This window comes from Onychostruthus taczanowskii, unplaced genomic scaffold, assembly GCF_017590055.1.
Source record: "Onychostruthus taczanowskii isolate IOZ18803 unplaced genomic scaffold, ASM1759005v1 scaffold1, whole genome shotgun sequence".
In the NCBI taxonomy this organism is placed as follows: Eukaryota; Metazoa; Chordata; class Aves; order Passeriformes; family Passeridae; genus Onychostruthus; species Onychostruthus taczanowskii.
Window position 1 is genome coordinate 2451081 of NW_024496525.1, and position 15118 is coordinate 2466198.

At 40.6% G+C, this 15118-nt stretch overlaps 1 protein-coding gene across 3 annotated transcripts in view; it reads left to right on the forward strand.

The window, feature by feature from the left end:
- The first annotated feature begins 11342 nt into the window (after positions 1–11342).
- Positions 11343–15118, forward strand: part of AMBRA1 (autophagy and beclin 1 regulator 1) — a 117136-nt gene continuing 113360 nt past the window's right edge. For 2 of the 3 annotated variants that reach the window (XM_041398259.1, XM_041398266.1), the window contains exons 1-5: positions 11343–11616; positions 11871–11929; positions 12663–12846; positions 13514–13686; positions 14463–14529. In XM_041398259.1, the coding sequence (XP_041254193.1) occupies positions 11482–11616; positions 11871–11929; positions 12663–12846; positions 13514–13686; positions 14463–14529 (618 nt within the window). In that variant the 5' untranslated portion in view covers positions 11343–11481. The remainder of the gene's footprint in view (positions 11617–11870; positions 11930–12662; positions 12847–13513; positions 13687–14462; positions 14530–15118) is intronic. The other variant, XM_041398277.1, reaches the window with a different exon arrangement.

Here is a 15118-nt window from a genome sequence, read left to right on the forward strand (position 1 = left end):
TACGCGAGGTGTTATACGAGAACTACTGTTGGTCACTGCAGCAAAACTCCTGCTCCTTTTACCTAGGAGAAAGCAGACGAGCATTGTTTTCTGAAAAGCATTTTTCAGGTAAGAGTTGCTGCCGTATATGGTGCCTGATGGCTCATAATCACATCTGACAGTCTGTGCTAAAAATACTGTTCACCAGACCAAAACACCAGCAGACACTGAATGAGCTGTGTGGGTGGTGGTAAGGTCAAGTGAGACTTGGACATGTGTAGGTACAAACATTGTCACTTAATGACAAGCTGGAGTTTCTCAATTTACGCTATGAATAGCTCTTCCCAGCGTGTGCTGAGGCCGGAGCAAACTCCGAGTGCAGGCACTTCCTGGAACACATTTGCTGCTCACTTTTGTCTTCTTTCAGCCACTGTCACCTGTGGTAGAGTTTAATTTCAAAACTGATCTCACTGCTTGTCAGTTTGGGCAAAAACTGCATCAGGGCACGTCAGATAAAACCAATCCACTGAGCACTATTCTTACCTGAGTCAGATGTCAGTACCCTTCTCTTCACTCAGGAGGTGTAGGGAGCAGTTTCCACCACAAACTCCTAAGCAGCTTCCTTCAAAACCATTTGCCCAGACTTTTTTCTTTTCCCTCAGAAAAGACATTTTTCTTTTCCCTCCTGGGGCCAGGTTGCTCAGAGCTCCCTCCATCCAACCAGTCCTTGAACACTTCAGGGATGGGGAATTCACAGCTTCTCTGGACAACCTGTTCCTGTGCCTCACCACCCTCACAGTAAAGAATTTTTAATCTAAAACTAATCTAAACTTACTTTCTGTCAGTTTAAAGCCTTCCCCTTTGTCTTGTCGCTACACACTCTTGTAAATAGTCTTCCCCATCTTTCCTCAAGTTCCCTTCAAGTACCAGAAGTCAGCAGTTAGGTCATCCAGAAACCTTCTCTTATCCAGGCTGAAAAAAATGCGAAAAAAATTTATTTTCTGCAAACTGCTTTGGGATTTGTGATTTGGTTTATGCAGAAAATCACGCTGTGAAAAGCCAGTGTCCAGAAAGGAGACAGTGGAGTCCTGGAACTTTATTTTATTTATTGAATAAAAGGGCGGCCGGCGGCCGGCGGGGACGGGAGCCCCGCGGAGAGCTGCCCCGTCCCGGCCGGCAGCCCGTGCCCGCTCGAGCGCGCCCCAAGCCGGATTTCGTGTCCCAGCCCGGGTGCCCGGTGCTTCGCCGTCCGTCGCCCCTCGTGCTGTCCCCGCGGCACCGTCCGGGCCCGTGGTCCGGGCTCGGCGCGGTTGCGTTCTGAGGCTGCTGCTGCGAGATGTTTTTTGTTGTCGGTGGTGTTTTCCGGCCTTACCCGAATAAAATGTCCGGCAAGCGTTGTCTGCTCTATCTCTCCTGTTTTTCATCGTGTGTTGCAGAACGCTTGCTTGTGAAAGTAGTGTTTGGCATAAAATGCTTTCAGGTGTGCCTCTAGTTACGTCTTGTCTTGAGAGGAAACGAACCCAGCTAATTCACCAGCTATGGGAACGTTTTTGTTGCCATGTACCATATTTTTCCTGACAACACTTAAATTTCTATAGTGTTCTTCTAGTGTTTTTCTGGATTACTTGTGATCTTCTCAATACCATGCCTTTGGAAAGCAATTTTTCCTGTACTAAATCAGCATTTCATCTTCAAGAGATCCTGTAGGTTGTTACGAGGAGCTTTTCTCACTGCACACTTTCGAGTATTGTTCTGTGGTGGTAGACAGATTCAAGAATTGTTATCTAGATGCAAGTCTGCCTTCAAGAAGATGGGTTGTATGAATGTGAAGTCTGTCAGTATGGTCAGTGCTCAGTGCTGCTCTGTTTTCTCCTCTGTATGAAGAGTTCTTTGGTCTTTATTGAAAAACCCAGTGTTTTTCTATATTTGTCCTTGTTTACTGCTCCACTCAGCTTGGTGTCCTCCGCAAATGTCATCTGGCTTCTTTGCCTTTGCCACTCCCATCCTCTTTCAAATTGCTGATGGGAATGTTAAAAAGGGACCTAAGAATGACCTGCTGGTAATGTGCACTTATTGCCAGTCCATTACTGGTCTCTTAAGTTTGTTGCTGGGTCAGTTTTCAGAATGTGGTGTGAGGTGAAATCCATGCAGATTTGAATGCCTTATGGGTGATGCAGGCAACAGGACCTGAAATTGTCTGCTGAATGTAAAAGCCTTTCTTGTGTTCTGAAGGGCTGTTGTAATGCATTTCCTAACATTCAGCTCTTCGGTGTACCTTGTGTGCCGTTCCGGAGTCTGCAATTGCTGCTTCTCTGGGTAATATTTTTTTTTAAAATCGGTCCATTTCTATTTTGATGGTCACAAATAAATGTGGTTTTTGTGGCAATGTGGCTCTTAATGAGTCCACTAGCATTTATAGTTTTCCTGATGCTTGGAATGAAGAATGTATTTGGATCCAAATGTCTGGACGTGCCTTTTCAGATTGAGTTGCTGGGAGTTTCTGCCGAATGTTTACTTTGCTGACAGCTTCTTCTCAGTTTTCTTTCTTTTGCCCTTTTCTGAGTCATAACTGACCCTCTGGATTCTTGTTTGGTTGTTTCCTACTTTTCCATTTTCCAAGCAGCACTTGTAACTTTTGTGCAGCTGTAACAACCAGCTCTAAAGAAGGCAAGCAGTGATCCAGTCTCCTGCTGTCCCTCTGCCAGAAGTTTGGCATTTGAATAATTATTTTTTAAAGGAACTTCTGGAAAGAAACTCTAGTACTAATCTTTTATGCCTTGATTAGCAAACTGACTGAACTCAAGGGTCTTGCAGAGTTATTGTTGATGTGAATATTTGCTACTAATGGGAACAGCACTAAGGTACTTTTTTTTCCCTATTGAGTTTCTGGGGGCCTGATAAAGGGCATAGTGCATGATAATAGTTACCTTGTGTGTTTTGTGTTAGTAGCCCTGTGCTGTCCTAGCAAGGAGGGTGATAGAAACAAAATATTAATGTGGTAAGGACAGAACAATTTTGTTTTACAAAAGTGTATGACAATGTGATATGCAGTGGAAGAGGAATAATAGAAGTATTTTACTGGAAGGTTATTGCAGGATATAGTAGTTGCCTAATGAAAAACATTGATGGGGTTGCTTGAAACAAGAGGAGACCTTCTTTCCTCTACAAGAGGAAGCAGTACTTGTCTGCATCTCAAGACTTGGTTGGTTGTTAGGAATTCTTACTGGGATTGTTGTCCAGTAGCTGTTTGTTGTCTCCAGTTTTTGTTAAATGGGATGATGAGGTGTCAGGCTTGAGCATGGAGAGCATCATCTTGATGCGTGTGCTCGCTCAGCTCCCCTTCACATGCTCTCAGTGAGGTGTTTTGGGTTGTCCTGGCAGAGTGATTCCTGCTTCCTTCTTCCTGGTACGTATCACTGACTCTGGACCTTGGGCAGCACAGGATTGCTGAGAGGAGTCTCTGACTCATGTTTTGGACACTTTTCCCCCTCCCTTTATATTTCCCCCACAGACTCAGTCTAAGGCTGAGAAGGGCAACAGTGTCAAGAATTGTCTGTGTTTCTTTGTTCAGAGTCTAAATCTTCATTGTCTCCCACCTCTTCTATAATTCTGAAGCATCTTTGTGTGAAGACTTCAGCTCCTGTGTGGATCATTCTTGCTTTTTGTCTTGTTACTATATTTCCATGTGCGCAAGAAATTATATGACCTGTATTTTCTAAAACGTGTTCTTGCTTCCAGTTCCTTTTTCTTTATTACTTGGATAAGGTGCTTGTGCTTTAAGTGCAGCCTTGAATGCATAAAACACTTTGTCTTCACCTTGGGGGTATGTGATGCTGCTTCTGTTGCTCCATAGTGTTGGCACTCCCGCATTACTATGGAATGTGTGCTGTCACTTGGGGGCACTTGGCTGTGGCCCTTGAGCTTGAAGAACCTTGATGTGACTATTAATATAAATAATGGGACTTTAAATTGAGAATTCCTTTGCCTTTCTATCTAAATGGCAATAATTTTTTAGGGAGTTAATCTGAATTCTGTATTCCTCTGTTTGTCTATTGCTCTGGCTTTCTTTTCTCTGTGTCCCTCATTTCTTGCTGTGTATAGTACTTAACAAAAGGTGCTGTGGTTTGAGTATGGAATTGTGGAAACCAACCCTTGATCTTCCAGGTCTCAGTTCTGCTGTTTGACTTGCCTTACAGCTTTGTGAAGTTGTATTTATTCTCTTCCTATCTTCTGGATTGAAACTAATATCTCTCTTCTCAAGAATTCATTAAATTTATGTGGAAGTTGTAATAATAGTTATGAAAGTGCTCCATATTCTCATTGGTAAATGAAACTGTCAGACTCCAGACATGGGCAATCGCTTACATTTATTATTATTACTTCCCTTTTTATATTTACCATTCATTTTCTGACCTTTAGGAGCTGATATCTGCAAGTTTCTGTTCCGTGTCTTCATCATTTTGCTGTAAATAGCTAGAATTTTAATGTACCTCTTTTGTCTGAAAAATTCTTTTATGTGTATTTAACTCATTTAATCCTGACTGGGAAGACAAATTAAGATTCTAATGGCAATTAGTTACTTGTTGCAGTCATACAGGATCTTGAAATGACAAAGTACTATTGACATCTTTGTAATGTAATTGAATTTCCTGAGCTGTTTGCAGTTGCAGTTTAAAACACAGCATTGAATTTTTCAATCATGAAGCACAAAGACAAGTTATTTTTCTTTAGGAATCCTCTTTTATGTGTCAACACTTACTGCAGTGAGTGCAATTTAGAGCAGTGTGTCTACTGCATTTACAGAAAATGTGCTTTTGAATTACTTTCCATCTCTCTCTGGCTTTAATCAAGGCAAAACTTCAGCTTACACTAAAATACTTTGGGGAGTATTTAAAAACTTGGAAGAGTAAAACCAGGACCATATAATGGAAGTGCCTTCATGGTATTAGTTTTGGGTTCTCTTGGATAGTTGCATCATAAACTTTCTTTCACTTCTCCTAAGTGTTTTATTCTCCATGTTTAGGGGTACTTAGTTGGACTGACTCTTGTTCTAATCAAATTACTAACTTCAGCAGCTTTTTCTTTTTTTAAGCGTAATCAAGCACACAAGTAGAAACAGAACAAAATAATGGGTTAGAGTTTTGCTTTTTTATTGTTTTGGTTAATTATGCTTAAGATAGTTGTTGTTACCCATCCTAGACTATTTTTCTTTGTGGGTTAGCCTTGTTTAAAGATTCTAGTCCAATGTAACTTTTTTTAAAATTTTTGTTCATTTAGATATTACTGTGAGGTGTCTTGAAGTTTGCTCTGTGCAAAATGTTTTCTGGTGTTTGGGGTTGGGTTTTTTGGTTGTTTTGGTTTTTGTTTTGTTTTCGTTTGTTTTGTTTGTTCATTTTTAACCCAAGAAGAGTTAATACGTCTATAAACAGTCTCAGGGTTCATCTGGAACTACCACAAATGGAGTTAAGGGAAGACAAATCAAATGTTGTTTGAAGTAAATTTAGACATATATACCTAATCAGCTATATTGCCAGAAATTCATATGGCCCTGTCATTTAAGAATGAACATAGTCCTCTTCTTCCAACACTTATGTTTTGACCCATGCAACTATTTGGGATATGAGTCATGTCACCTATTTTTTACTGATTTTGTTGTTGTTATAGCATTGTTCAAATGCCAGTGGTACTGGCAAACTAGGACTTACCAAACTAGGACTCCTTGAGTTGCCTTGTTTGTTAAGCTGAGTTGATGCAGTGCAAAGAGGGCAAATCAGCTTTTTAGTTTTGGTTTTACATAAACAGTTTTTTAAGTTTTGCTCAGTTTTTCAGGTGGAGACACAGAAAGGGTTAGTGAAAATAGCATGACATTTGATATAGGTTGAATCAGTATTTTTAATAAAACTGCATGTATAAGTCAGGTCTGGTGTAGTGTTTCTTGGGCTTCTTAACACGACATTGTTTCATGCGATTTAGGAAAATGTTGGCTTCAAAATCTCCGTACTGCAGAAGGGAGGGAAACACAGATTGTAAACATAGTAGAAAGTCCCTGGAGCTATGTGATGCCTTCTGTATATTCCAAATTATGTTTTAGGCATCTGGTTTGTTCTTGGAGATCTCCTGTCTGGGTGTCAGAAGCAGATTTTATTGTTTTATCAATGAAGTACCTGCAAAAGGAGGGGCTGTGTAGTTCATAGTCCTTGGCAAGATGATCTTTGGCTGTTTTCAGAGGGCACCATTTATTCTTTTGAGCTTCTGAAGAGCACAGGGGGTCTTGGTGAGGCAGTTTGCTTCAAAATTAAGCTGTGTAAAATATAAGGGAAACCAACTTGTAGAAAATCCTTAGAGGAAATAGTCTGTCTTGTGACTGCAGCCTAGGATCACTGTCAGCAGAGATAAAGCATTTGGGCTGTAGTGCTGCATACACTCTTTTCATGCCTGTCTGATGATCTGTTTGCTCTTGGAGAACCTACCCACATGTGCAATAGTGGGAATGCTAATTTATTGCTAATATTTATTAAATTAACCTTAAATTACTAAGATTTATTAAATCCAATAAGCAGTTCTCTTGAAATTTTTAGTATGTTGCTGGTGTTAAAGCCCGAGATGCTGCACTTTAATTTGGGATAACTGCAATGGCATTGTTAGGGCTGGGCATGCTTCTTCAGAACAGACGTTTTGCAAACAGAAGTGATTGGCTTACAAGATAGGTAGGTGCCTGGCCAGAGCTGGGGGAGTTGAGTGTAATAATCTGTTTGCTCTTCTTTTCTAGAGACAAGTTGGCTTGTGATTTTGCAGGACAGTGGTATGCCTCATTGTTCACCACAGTTTTGCTTTTGTTGTGTTTTGAGTCCTTTTTTTCCCCATGCATGTCCTTTTAATACAAAGCATACTGCATTGGCCCATCAGCTGTGTGTAGATCATGGCTGTTTTACAGTCAATATGTTATGGAAGTCTTAAAACTGAAAAAGGGACCTGGACACCACAACTACTGGCATGTGGGTTTTTTTCCCTGGTCTCTTACAGGGAGTCTTATAAATGCATTCTCTCAGTGGAACCCAGATTGCAAAGTCAGTGACAGTTTTAATATTTCTTTTCATATTACCTCTTTCTTCATTAATCACATGAGGTCTCTTTGGGCAGCAAAATTGTCTGAAGTTATTTGGACATTTGTATCTTCTGGATAGATCTCCCACTGTAAATATCATTTACTGATTACAGCTTTTTTTTTTTTTTTCCCTTTTTAAACACTGATGGAGCTGTTTACACTGATTCTGTGCACATGCATTAGGAAAGGCTTTTAGGATTGGGCTCAGCACACAACCTTGTGGTTCTTTGCCGTGGTAATAGATTAGTCTGAGAGCTGAAGGCCACAGGAAATAACATTTTTCTCCCATGAAGAGTGGAATAACGTGAAGGTAGCGTGTGTCAAAGCAGCTGTGCTCCCAGCATGGTGGTACCAGAATCTCCACAAAATTAATAGCAGCAAGGATGGGGAAGGGGCACATTAAGAAATGGGACCATCATCTCTGTGAAGTGCTGAAGTTTTGAACTGGAATGGTGAGCCATTGCATAATCCATAAAATATCTTGACATCGTTTTTATATGGCAAATTGAATGTGCTTCTTTTTATTCCTCTTCTTGCCCTACCTTTCTGTCAGTGTTTTCAGGGGGTCATGTACCACTACAAAGTATTACCAATTTGCAGCTTCACTTTGGTTTTTTAGAGGTTCAACATCTGTAAAAGCAACATTTACAAGTAAATCTACATTACTCTAATGCTGGGAATTTTTCAGGCTTCTTCAAGGATAGCTGGTACAGAGCAAGTAAAAGGCTTGGGTTTGTGCTGTTTAATGCTCCTTCCAAAACTGTAAACAGCCCAGCATGTTGTCCTGAAATGCCCTGAAGGGAGAAAACACTTAAGGAAAGAAAGCTGCTGATAATAGAATCTCCATTTTCAGATTTTTTTGTGGTCATCTGCATCACATTCAGAGCATCAGCTAATCTTGCAGTTGTTCGACAGGTTTGGTCATCTTGGTTAAACCAACCATCCAAATCTCCCTCCTTCCCCCCAAAAACAGGTAAACAAAACAAAACAAACTCAACAACAAGAAGAAAACAGAACAATCCCAATCCCTCTTGAGGTGGTCAGCTGTTTATCAGTTGTGATAGTTGTGGGTATTTGTAATAGGCACTGCTACTGAATCAGTCCACCACTCGCCTGAACAGGTTTGATCCAGTGAGCTGCAAGTTTTGTTTATGCTGAGTCCCAAGCAGTATTTTCAAACCCCCTGCATTTAATTTAAACTTTGTTAGTCGGATGGGTAATGAGTAGCTGTAAATATGGTTGATACTTCAATGGTTTATCTGGTAATGGTATTTAATAGCATGCTATCATTATTCAGCTTATATTTGAGCAAAATGTTTGGAGTTGGTGGGTATCTTTACTAGGTTAGAGAAAAAATTGGCTCCTTTAACACCCTCACAAAAAAACCCTACACAAACCAAAAAAACTAAAGAAAAAAACCCCCAAAAACCCCACACCAAAACAAACTGAAGCTCAACACATGATCCAATAGAAAGGTTAAAGTCTTCCTGCTAAAATGAGCAAAGATAATGCCAGTGTTCACTGCATTGCCAATGCTGCATCTGTTTCTTCATTTGAAGGCTCTGAGTTTCTTTGCCTGTCTGAAGTGTTGCTGGATGTGCCACCAGGTAGAGGAGCAGTTACTGTGTTCAGACTAATTCAGAAAAAGGATAAAGTTTGGTCCCCGGAGGGATCCGAGGTAACACTGGAATCTCAGCATCACTCAAGAATGACACATTCAGTGTTTCCTGAAGAGATCCCAGCTTTTAAAAATGTTGAGCAGGTTTGCAGGGTACTGTGAAGGCATTGGAGCCCTGGGTGTTTCTTTTGTTTACTTTTAAAATGGGATAAAGACATGAGTAAGAAGAAGCTGAAAAAACTAGGTACAGTCCCTGAGGGAAAAATGTGAAGTTAAACACTCAGGCTCACATATGAAGTGTTTGTTATAGGCAGATTAGTTGAATAAATTAGGACACACATGCAGAGATTTAGATAAGCTGTCTTAAGGCATGTACTTGGTTTTATATAGTGGAGATGACTTGGTCCATCAGTAAGGTGAATACTAGAACTTCATTGACTGCAGTTGTAGGAGTTATCTTCCCATTTATTTTACAATATGTAAACTTGTCCATGGCATAAATAAAGTAGTTTGTTAAACCCCTTGTTTTCCTTGTTGCTATTATACTTTAGGGAACATTAGTTGTGATAGGACTGAAATGTTGCTAGGTTGTCAGAGCTTGTTCTTTCTCATGAGTGATTGCTATTCTGCTTTATTATCGTGATCTCAAGTTATTATCAAGTGGTTTGTCCTTCACAGTTATTGAAAGGCTGTTCCAAAGTTTAAATCTTTTTGAACTTCCAGCTTATTCCAGCAGCAGGACCAGTCTTCCACTGGTGTCCTGATTAAATGTTTATTCTTGGGTTGTTGTAGTCCAAATTCCTTGAATACACCCATATAGAATATTCAGCTACTGTTTTCTTAATTTTACTGTATTAAGAGTTAAACTAGATGTACAGTTTCCTCCTGTAAAGTAGATTTTTTGTTGCCTGTGTTGTTCTGAGCTGTCTTCCTCCTCCATTCTGCTTACCTTCTGAATCTAGTCACTTCTGAATATGGGTGCCTGGGGCTGTTTGCAGAATCAGGATCAGGATTTATCACCATTTAGCTAAAGAAGATTTTTAGTTTAGGGATTCCTGTATTATATTGTGCTTTTGGATGTATCTATTTCAGTTATCCTTCTAGCTTTTTTGGATATGGGCTTTTTTAATCTGTGCAGTTATTTTTAAGAACTCTGATGCAGTATGATATCTTTAGTTTTTGTGTTGATTTCCAGTAAGACTTTGATTTTGTAGAATAATTCCTACTTAATGTTTGGCTAACTTTCACAGATTCTCAAAAGAAGGGTTATTGTGTACCATGGAGTTCAGCTTCTCTGAAATACATGATCCCCATGCTGTTCACATTAAGCATCAGGGAATTTCCAGCTAGCTCAAAATTCACTGTGGAGAATTTCTTTTCTAGGAAGATGGATGCCTTTACTTGTTAATTACTTCAGTACTCTTTATTTTATTTCTACAAATAAAAACTGTTGTGCTTTTTTGGAACTCATTTTCCTGGCTTATCTCTTTAGACAGCTCCTCTCTATAAGCTGCAGCTGTCTTCAATTATCTGTTCAGGAGAGTTTTTTTAGGGAGAGTGGGAGGAAAGAAAATATTGCTACTGACCATTCTGAGTTCTGTCATTTAACAATTTGTCTCTTGTACGCATGAACCTTTTTTCTTCTTTATGTGTTTGGGGTTTTTTTATGGCTGTTTCCTTTTCTGTGGAATATTGTTGATTTTGTTCAGTGTAACATGAACTGAGCAGGGTTTGTCTTTAGATCTTTGTGTGATCAGGAGATGGCAGAGTAGTATGCACACTCTGCTGGGATCAGCAGGTAGTAGCATTGCAGCAGAGTTTCTTGGTTTATCTGTTCTAAGAAACTTTTCTGGAGAGATTTTTGTGGCAGACTCCATTGTATGACACCACTGGAAAGCTGTGTGACTTGGTTGCTATTAGAGTCATATTATTTATTTATCTTATTTGTTTAGCTTTTTTTTTTTTGTAGACAGTAGATATTAAAGCTTTCCTTTGCAGGTCAAAGTGTTCCAAAAGCATTACTCTTTGCCAGTATGCATTACTTGGGTGAACTGCTGTTCTGAGAGCAATGCACATTGAAAGGTGATGTGCGGACAATGGAATAATCTTGGTGGAGCTGTCCTATCATTGTTTTAATATTTTTAAGCTGTTGATGGAGTTGGGAATAATTTGGACTTGAGGTCTATCAATTGTCTGACCTTTACAGTTTGACCTGTTACTGAAATTTGAGTAGTTCCTGGGAGATTTCTTTGTCATATTGTCACTTTGGTAATACTGTTCCTCTGGCTTTCAGACACACTTCCCAGATAGGACTTAAATCTTTAAGGTGTGAAGACTGTATCCTCATAAATCTTTTTTTCATTTATTATGTACAGCAAGAGATGAAGGGAAGGAAAAGAATTTGAAGGCAAATTTTTAATTCTCCATATGTGTAGTGTGCCCAGGGCACGTGTACAAGGGAAGAGCTGAATGCTTTCCAAGTAATCTTTGGCTGCAGAAATGTCAAAATGGGGCCTCGATAATGGGAGCAGGTAGCAAAGGTTGTGTAAGAAGAAAGATTTCTCTATCAAATCTAGTATTTTTGGGATTTAAAGCTTTTACTTTATCTGGGTAATCAAGGTAAAAGCTGCCTTCCTTATCAGTCTCTTATCTTTTTAGGTTTCCATGAAGATAAACAACTGAAATGTGGATAGCTTATTTGTAGCTTGGTGGTGGTTGTCATCTGGAACCTGCTGGTATCTCCTCGCAGTAGTAGGCGTGGCGTTGGCAACTGAGAGCCATGAAGGTTGTCCCAGAGAAGAATGCTGTCCGCATCCTTTGGGGTAGGGAACGGGGCACCCAGGCCTTGGGCGCTCAGCGGCTTCTGCAGGAGCTGGTGGAGGATAAAACTCGATGGATGAAATGGGAGGGCAAGGTAAGGTTGTGGGATAGAGCTGCATAGCTTGATCTTGGAATGGGGGAAGGGAGGCAGGGGTTTGAAATAAATTGTCTTGTGATTATACCTTTGATGTGTTACACTTGATATGCTCTCTGGCTCTGTTCAGTTCCTGCAGTGATGTGATACTAGATATGTTCCTGCAGCGGGTTCCCCTTGTTGTCTGTGTGGCTTACAGTTAAAGTATGATCATATGACTCTTGCAACACTTCCTGCTTTGTTGGCTTTTTCAGAAAGTTGAGTTACCAGACAGTCCACGCTCCACCTTCTTGCTGGCGTTTAGTCCAGACAGGTAATTAATTCCTAGTTCGTTCCCTGTTTCAGCAGTCTCCCTACACTTACAAAAGTGATGGAGGCTTGTGCCCATTGAGTTGTCCAGTCCTGAACAGCTGAATGAAACTCCGGTTCCTGACACGCATGGATGGAATGTGTGCACCTTCCTAATCTCACAGCTTCGAGCATAGTTGGTGTTTAATTTCTGAGGTACCCAGGTGATACAAAGCTTTAAGGAAAAAGGATCTGTGCAGACACCATGGGATTTCATAAGAAACTGAAGGGAGTAAAAGATGTTTTAATACAACGTGCCCAAATGATGTGACACGTTCACTGGGATATCTAGGAATAAAGAACAGAGCAGAATGATGTGTGTATTGGAAGCGGAAATGGAGGTGGGATCTAACAGTATCACTTGATTTAACAGGGGTTGAGACTCTGTGGAGAGTTGGGAATATTTATTTGCCCCAAATTGTCAGTCAGGAGTGCCTTCTGAGCTGCATGTTCACTCTGACGTTCAAGGTCAAGTTTGTGCTCGCAGATTCAGATGAGCTCATGTTTGCATGGACCCTGAAATCTGGCTACAGAAAGCTTTGTGACATTGGTGCAACAGTAGCCTCTTAGCCTTTGAGCTCTGTGTGGGAGAGCTGCCGGGTTAAGTGTGAACAGACCCTGTTGAGATGAAGCTAACCATGGTCTAATTTTGTAGTATTCTTCTCATGCTAATATTTGTCATACTTCTGCATTCCCAGGACCCTAATGGCTTCCACACATGTGAACCACAACATCTACATCACAGAGGTGAAAACAGGAAAGTGTGTTCATTCCTTGGTTGGACATCGCCGCACTCCCTGGTGTGTCACCTTCCATCCCACCATCCCAGGCCTCATTGCTTCAGGATGCCTAGATGGGGAGGTTAGAATCTGGGATTTACATGTAAGTCTTTCCTGAAACATATGTTCCTTTGATATTTGGTGGGTGGTGACTTTTTTTGGCTGAGTTTGTTTTCCAAATGCTACCTGGTAACGGAGAGCTGTTTGGAAGCTTTTCTGGGACCTGTGTGTAAAAAGCATAGAACAGACCATAGCCAACCTCTTCTCTCTAGAGAGGAGGTGACAGATTCTTCATTCAGTCCTGCCAGGTAGGTCATGCTTCTTAGCAGCACCTGTTTTATTGATTGCAGTGGTACAGGTAATTCTGGAGAACATTGTGCAAGGTGCCTGTTTAGCTTTGTGAGAGACATGCTGTTTGTTATTCCACTGAGCATATCTGAACTGTTCATTAGAGAAGCTGCTGCTCTACCTAGTTTGGTAAATGGCACAGAGATAGAACACATGGGCTTGTCTGTTTTGTTTTAAATGAAGCATTTTTACAGGCTGCTTGAGACACACTTACCTACAAAAATACATCTGTGGTCATTGTTGCAAGTAGTGTTACATTTTAGACCCTGGCACATGACCTTGTTTGGGAACAGCTGATGTTGCCAAGGCAGCACCTTACTTGCAATGCTTTAGGCAGGCTGGGAGGCATGGCAAGTACATGGAAACTTATTGATGGCAAACTTTTTGATAAACTGTTTGTGGTTCTTGACTCCTCACTCTAGGGTGGAAGTGAGAGCTGGTTCACAGATAGCAACAATGCCATTGCATCACTTGCTTTTCATCCTACGGCTCAGCTCTTGCTGATTGCCACTGCCAATGAGATACATTTCTGGGACTGGAGTCGTCGGGAGCCTTTTGCAGTGGTGAAAACAGCCAGTGAGATGGAGCGGGTCAGGTGAGCTCCTGCTTCTGGGTGAAAAGAGCACGTGTGTCTGAAAATTGGTCAGGTTTAGGAAGTGTGTGTGAGGTTCCTCTGGGATGCTGCACCCAGCGCACCCAGGCAGTGAAGTGTTGCTTGCAGCTCCTTGACTCAGCTGGTAGAAAACCAGTTCTGTGGGTAGAAAGAAAAGCAATTGAAAGTAAGATCAGCTTGGTTGTTATTATTTGTAATATAGCATGTGTCCATTAAATGTCCAGAATCTGCTTCATGTTGATTTGTAAGCTTAGTAATTAAACTTGTCAGCCATAAGGATGAGAGAAGCCAGGAACTGCTGGAACAAAATGCTGAGCTATTACTTTGGCACACTTTTAGAGGAAACTGGATTGCTGGAAACCTGATGCCTGCTTTTGAGCAATTTAAAATAAGACAACGATGTGGCATCAAGGCACGTTAATCTCTCTCTTTGTACCAATTCCATTTTGTAATATAAACATGTTTATTCCTGTAAATTTTATTCCTTATAATTGATATAGCAGTACTTAATTCCAGCTTTTAACTTTGGTATAGTGTTGCTGTGGACTATAAAATAACTGCAGTCTTCAGCTAGATAGGTACATGTTTTTCTTCTTAATGCATAAACTCTTTGATGTCCTTCATAAAAATATGATGATAATGCAATATTCTCATTGCAAACATGTCATGTGGGGTTTTCTTTCTTGCTGTGTTCAGCTTCCTGTGTCAATGTGGAATGTGAACTGATGATTGATATTCTGGCACTGCTTTTGTTTTAGGCTGGTACGGTTTGATCCCTTGGGACACTACTTGCTCACAGCAATAGTTAACCCTTCTAACCAGCAGGTAAGGGGAATGTCAGGACTTGTATTGACTGGCTAGTTAAAAGGTGCTCTATGTACTTTAGCCCTAGTCTGTTTCTAAGCAGACTTGTGTTTTTCAGAAAACCTGAATTCTTCTTAATCTGAATTCTGTCTCACCTTGATTGGTGATACAATAGCAACGTAACATGTTCTTATGTTATGTGCATGGCTAATAAAGTGCTTTCCAAAATGTGTTTGTTTTGTCCTCTCTATCTGACTAATGGTGGGACAGAGGTCTCAGTGGTCCTGTTCTTTCAGTTCTGTTGTGATGTTCTTTTTGATTTCAAGCTATTTGAGGTACTAACAATTCTTCCTTCAGCTTCTGACCCTCAGATGCTGATACTTCTATTTGTATGAACAATGTATTGTGAAAGCTCACTGGACTGTAGAAAGAGGTTGTCTAGATCCATAAAATGAACTTAGAAATCATCTCAATTAGTTTCCTCCAAGTCAAGGCCTTTAGGAAGGGATTTATCACATCCTTTCATCTCTCTGGGCTGGTAGCTGACTTTCTGCTGTTTATTTGGCAGTACAGGATTTTGCCTTGAGGTGACTGAACTTTGCCTGCTTCC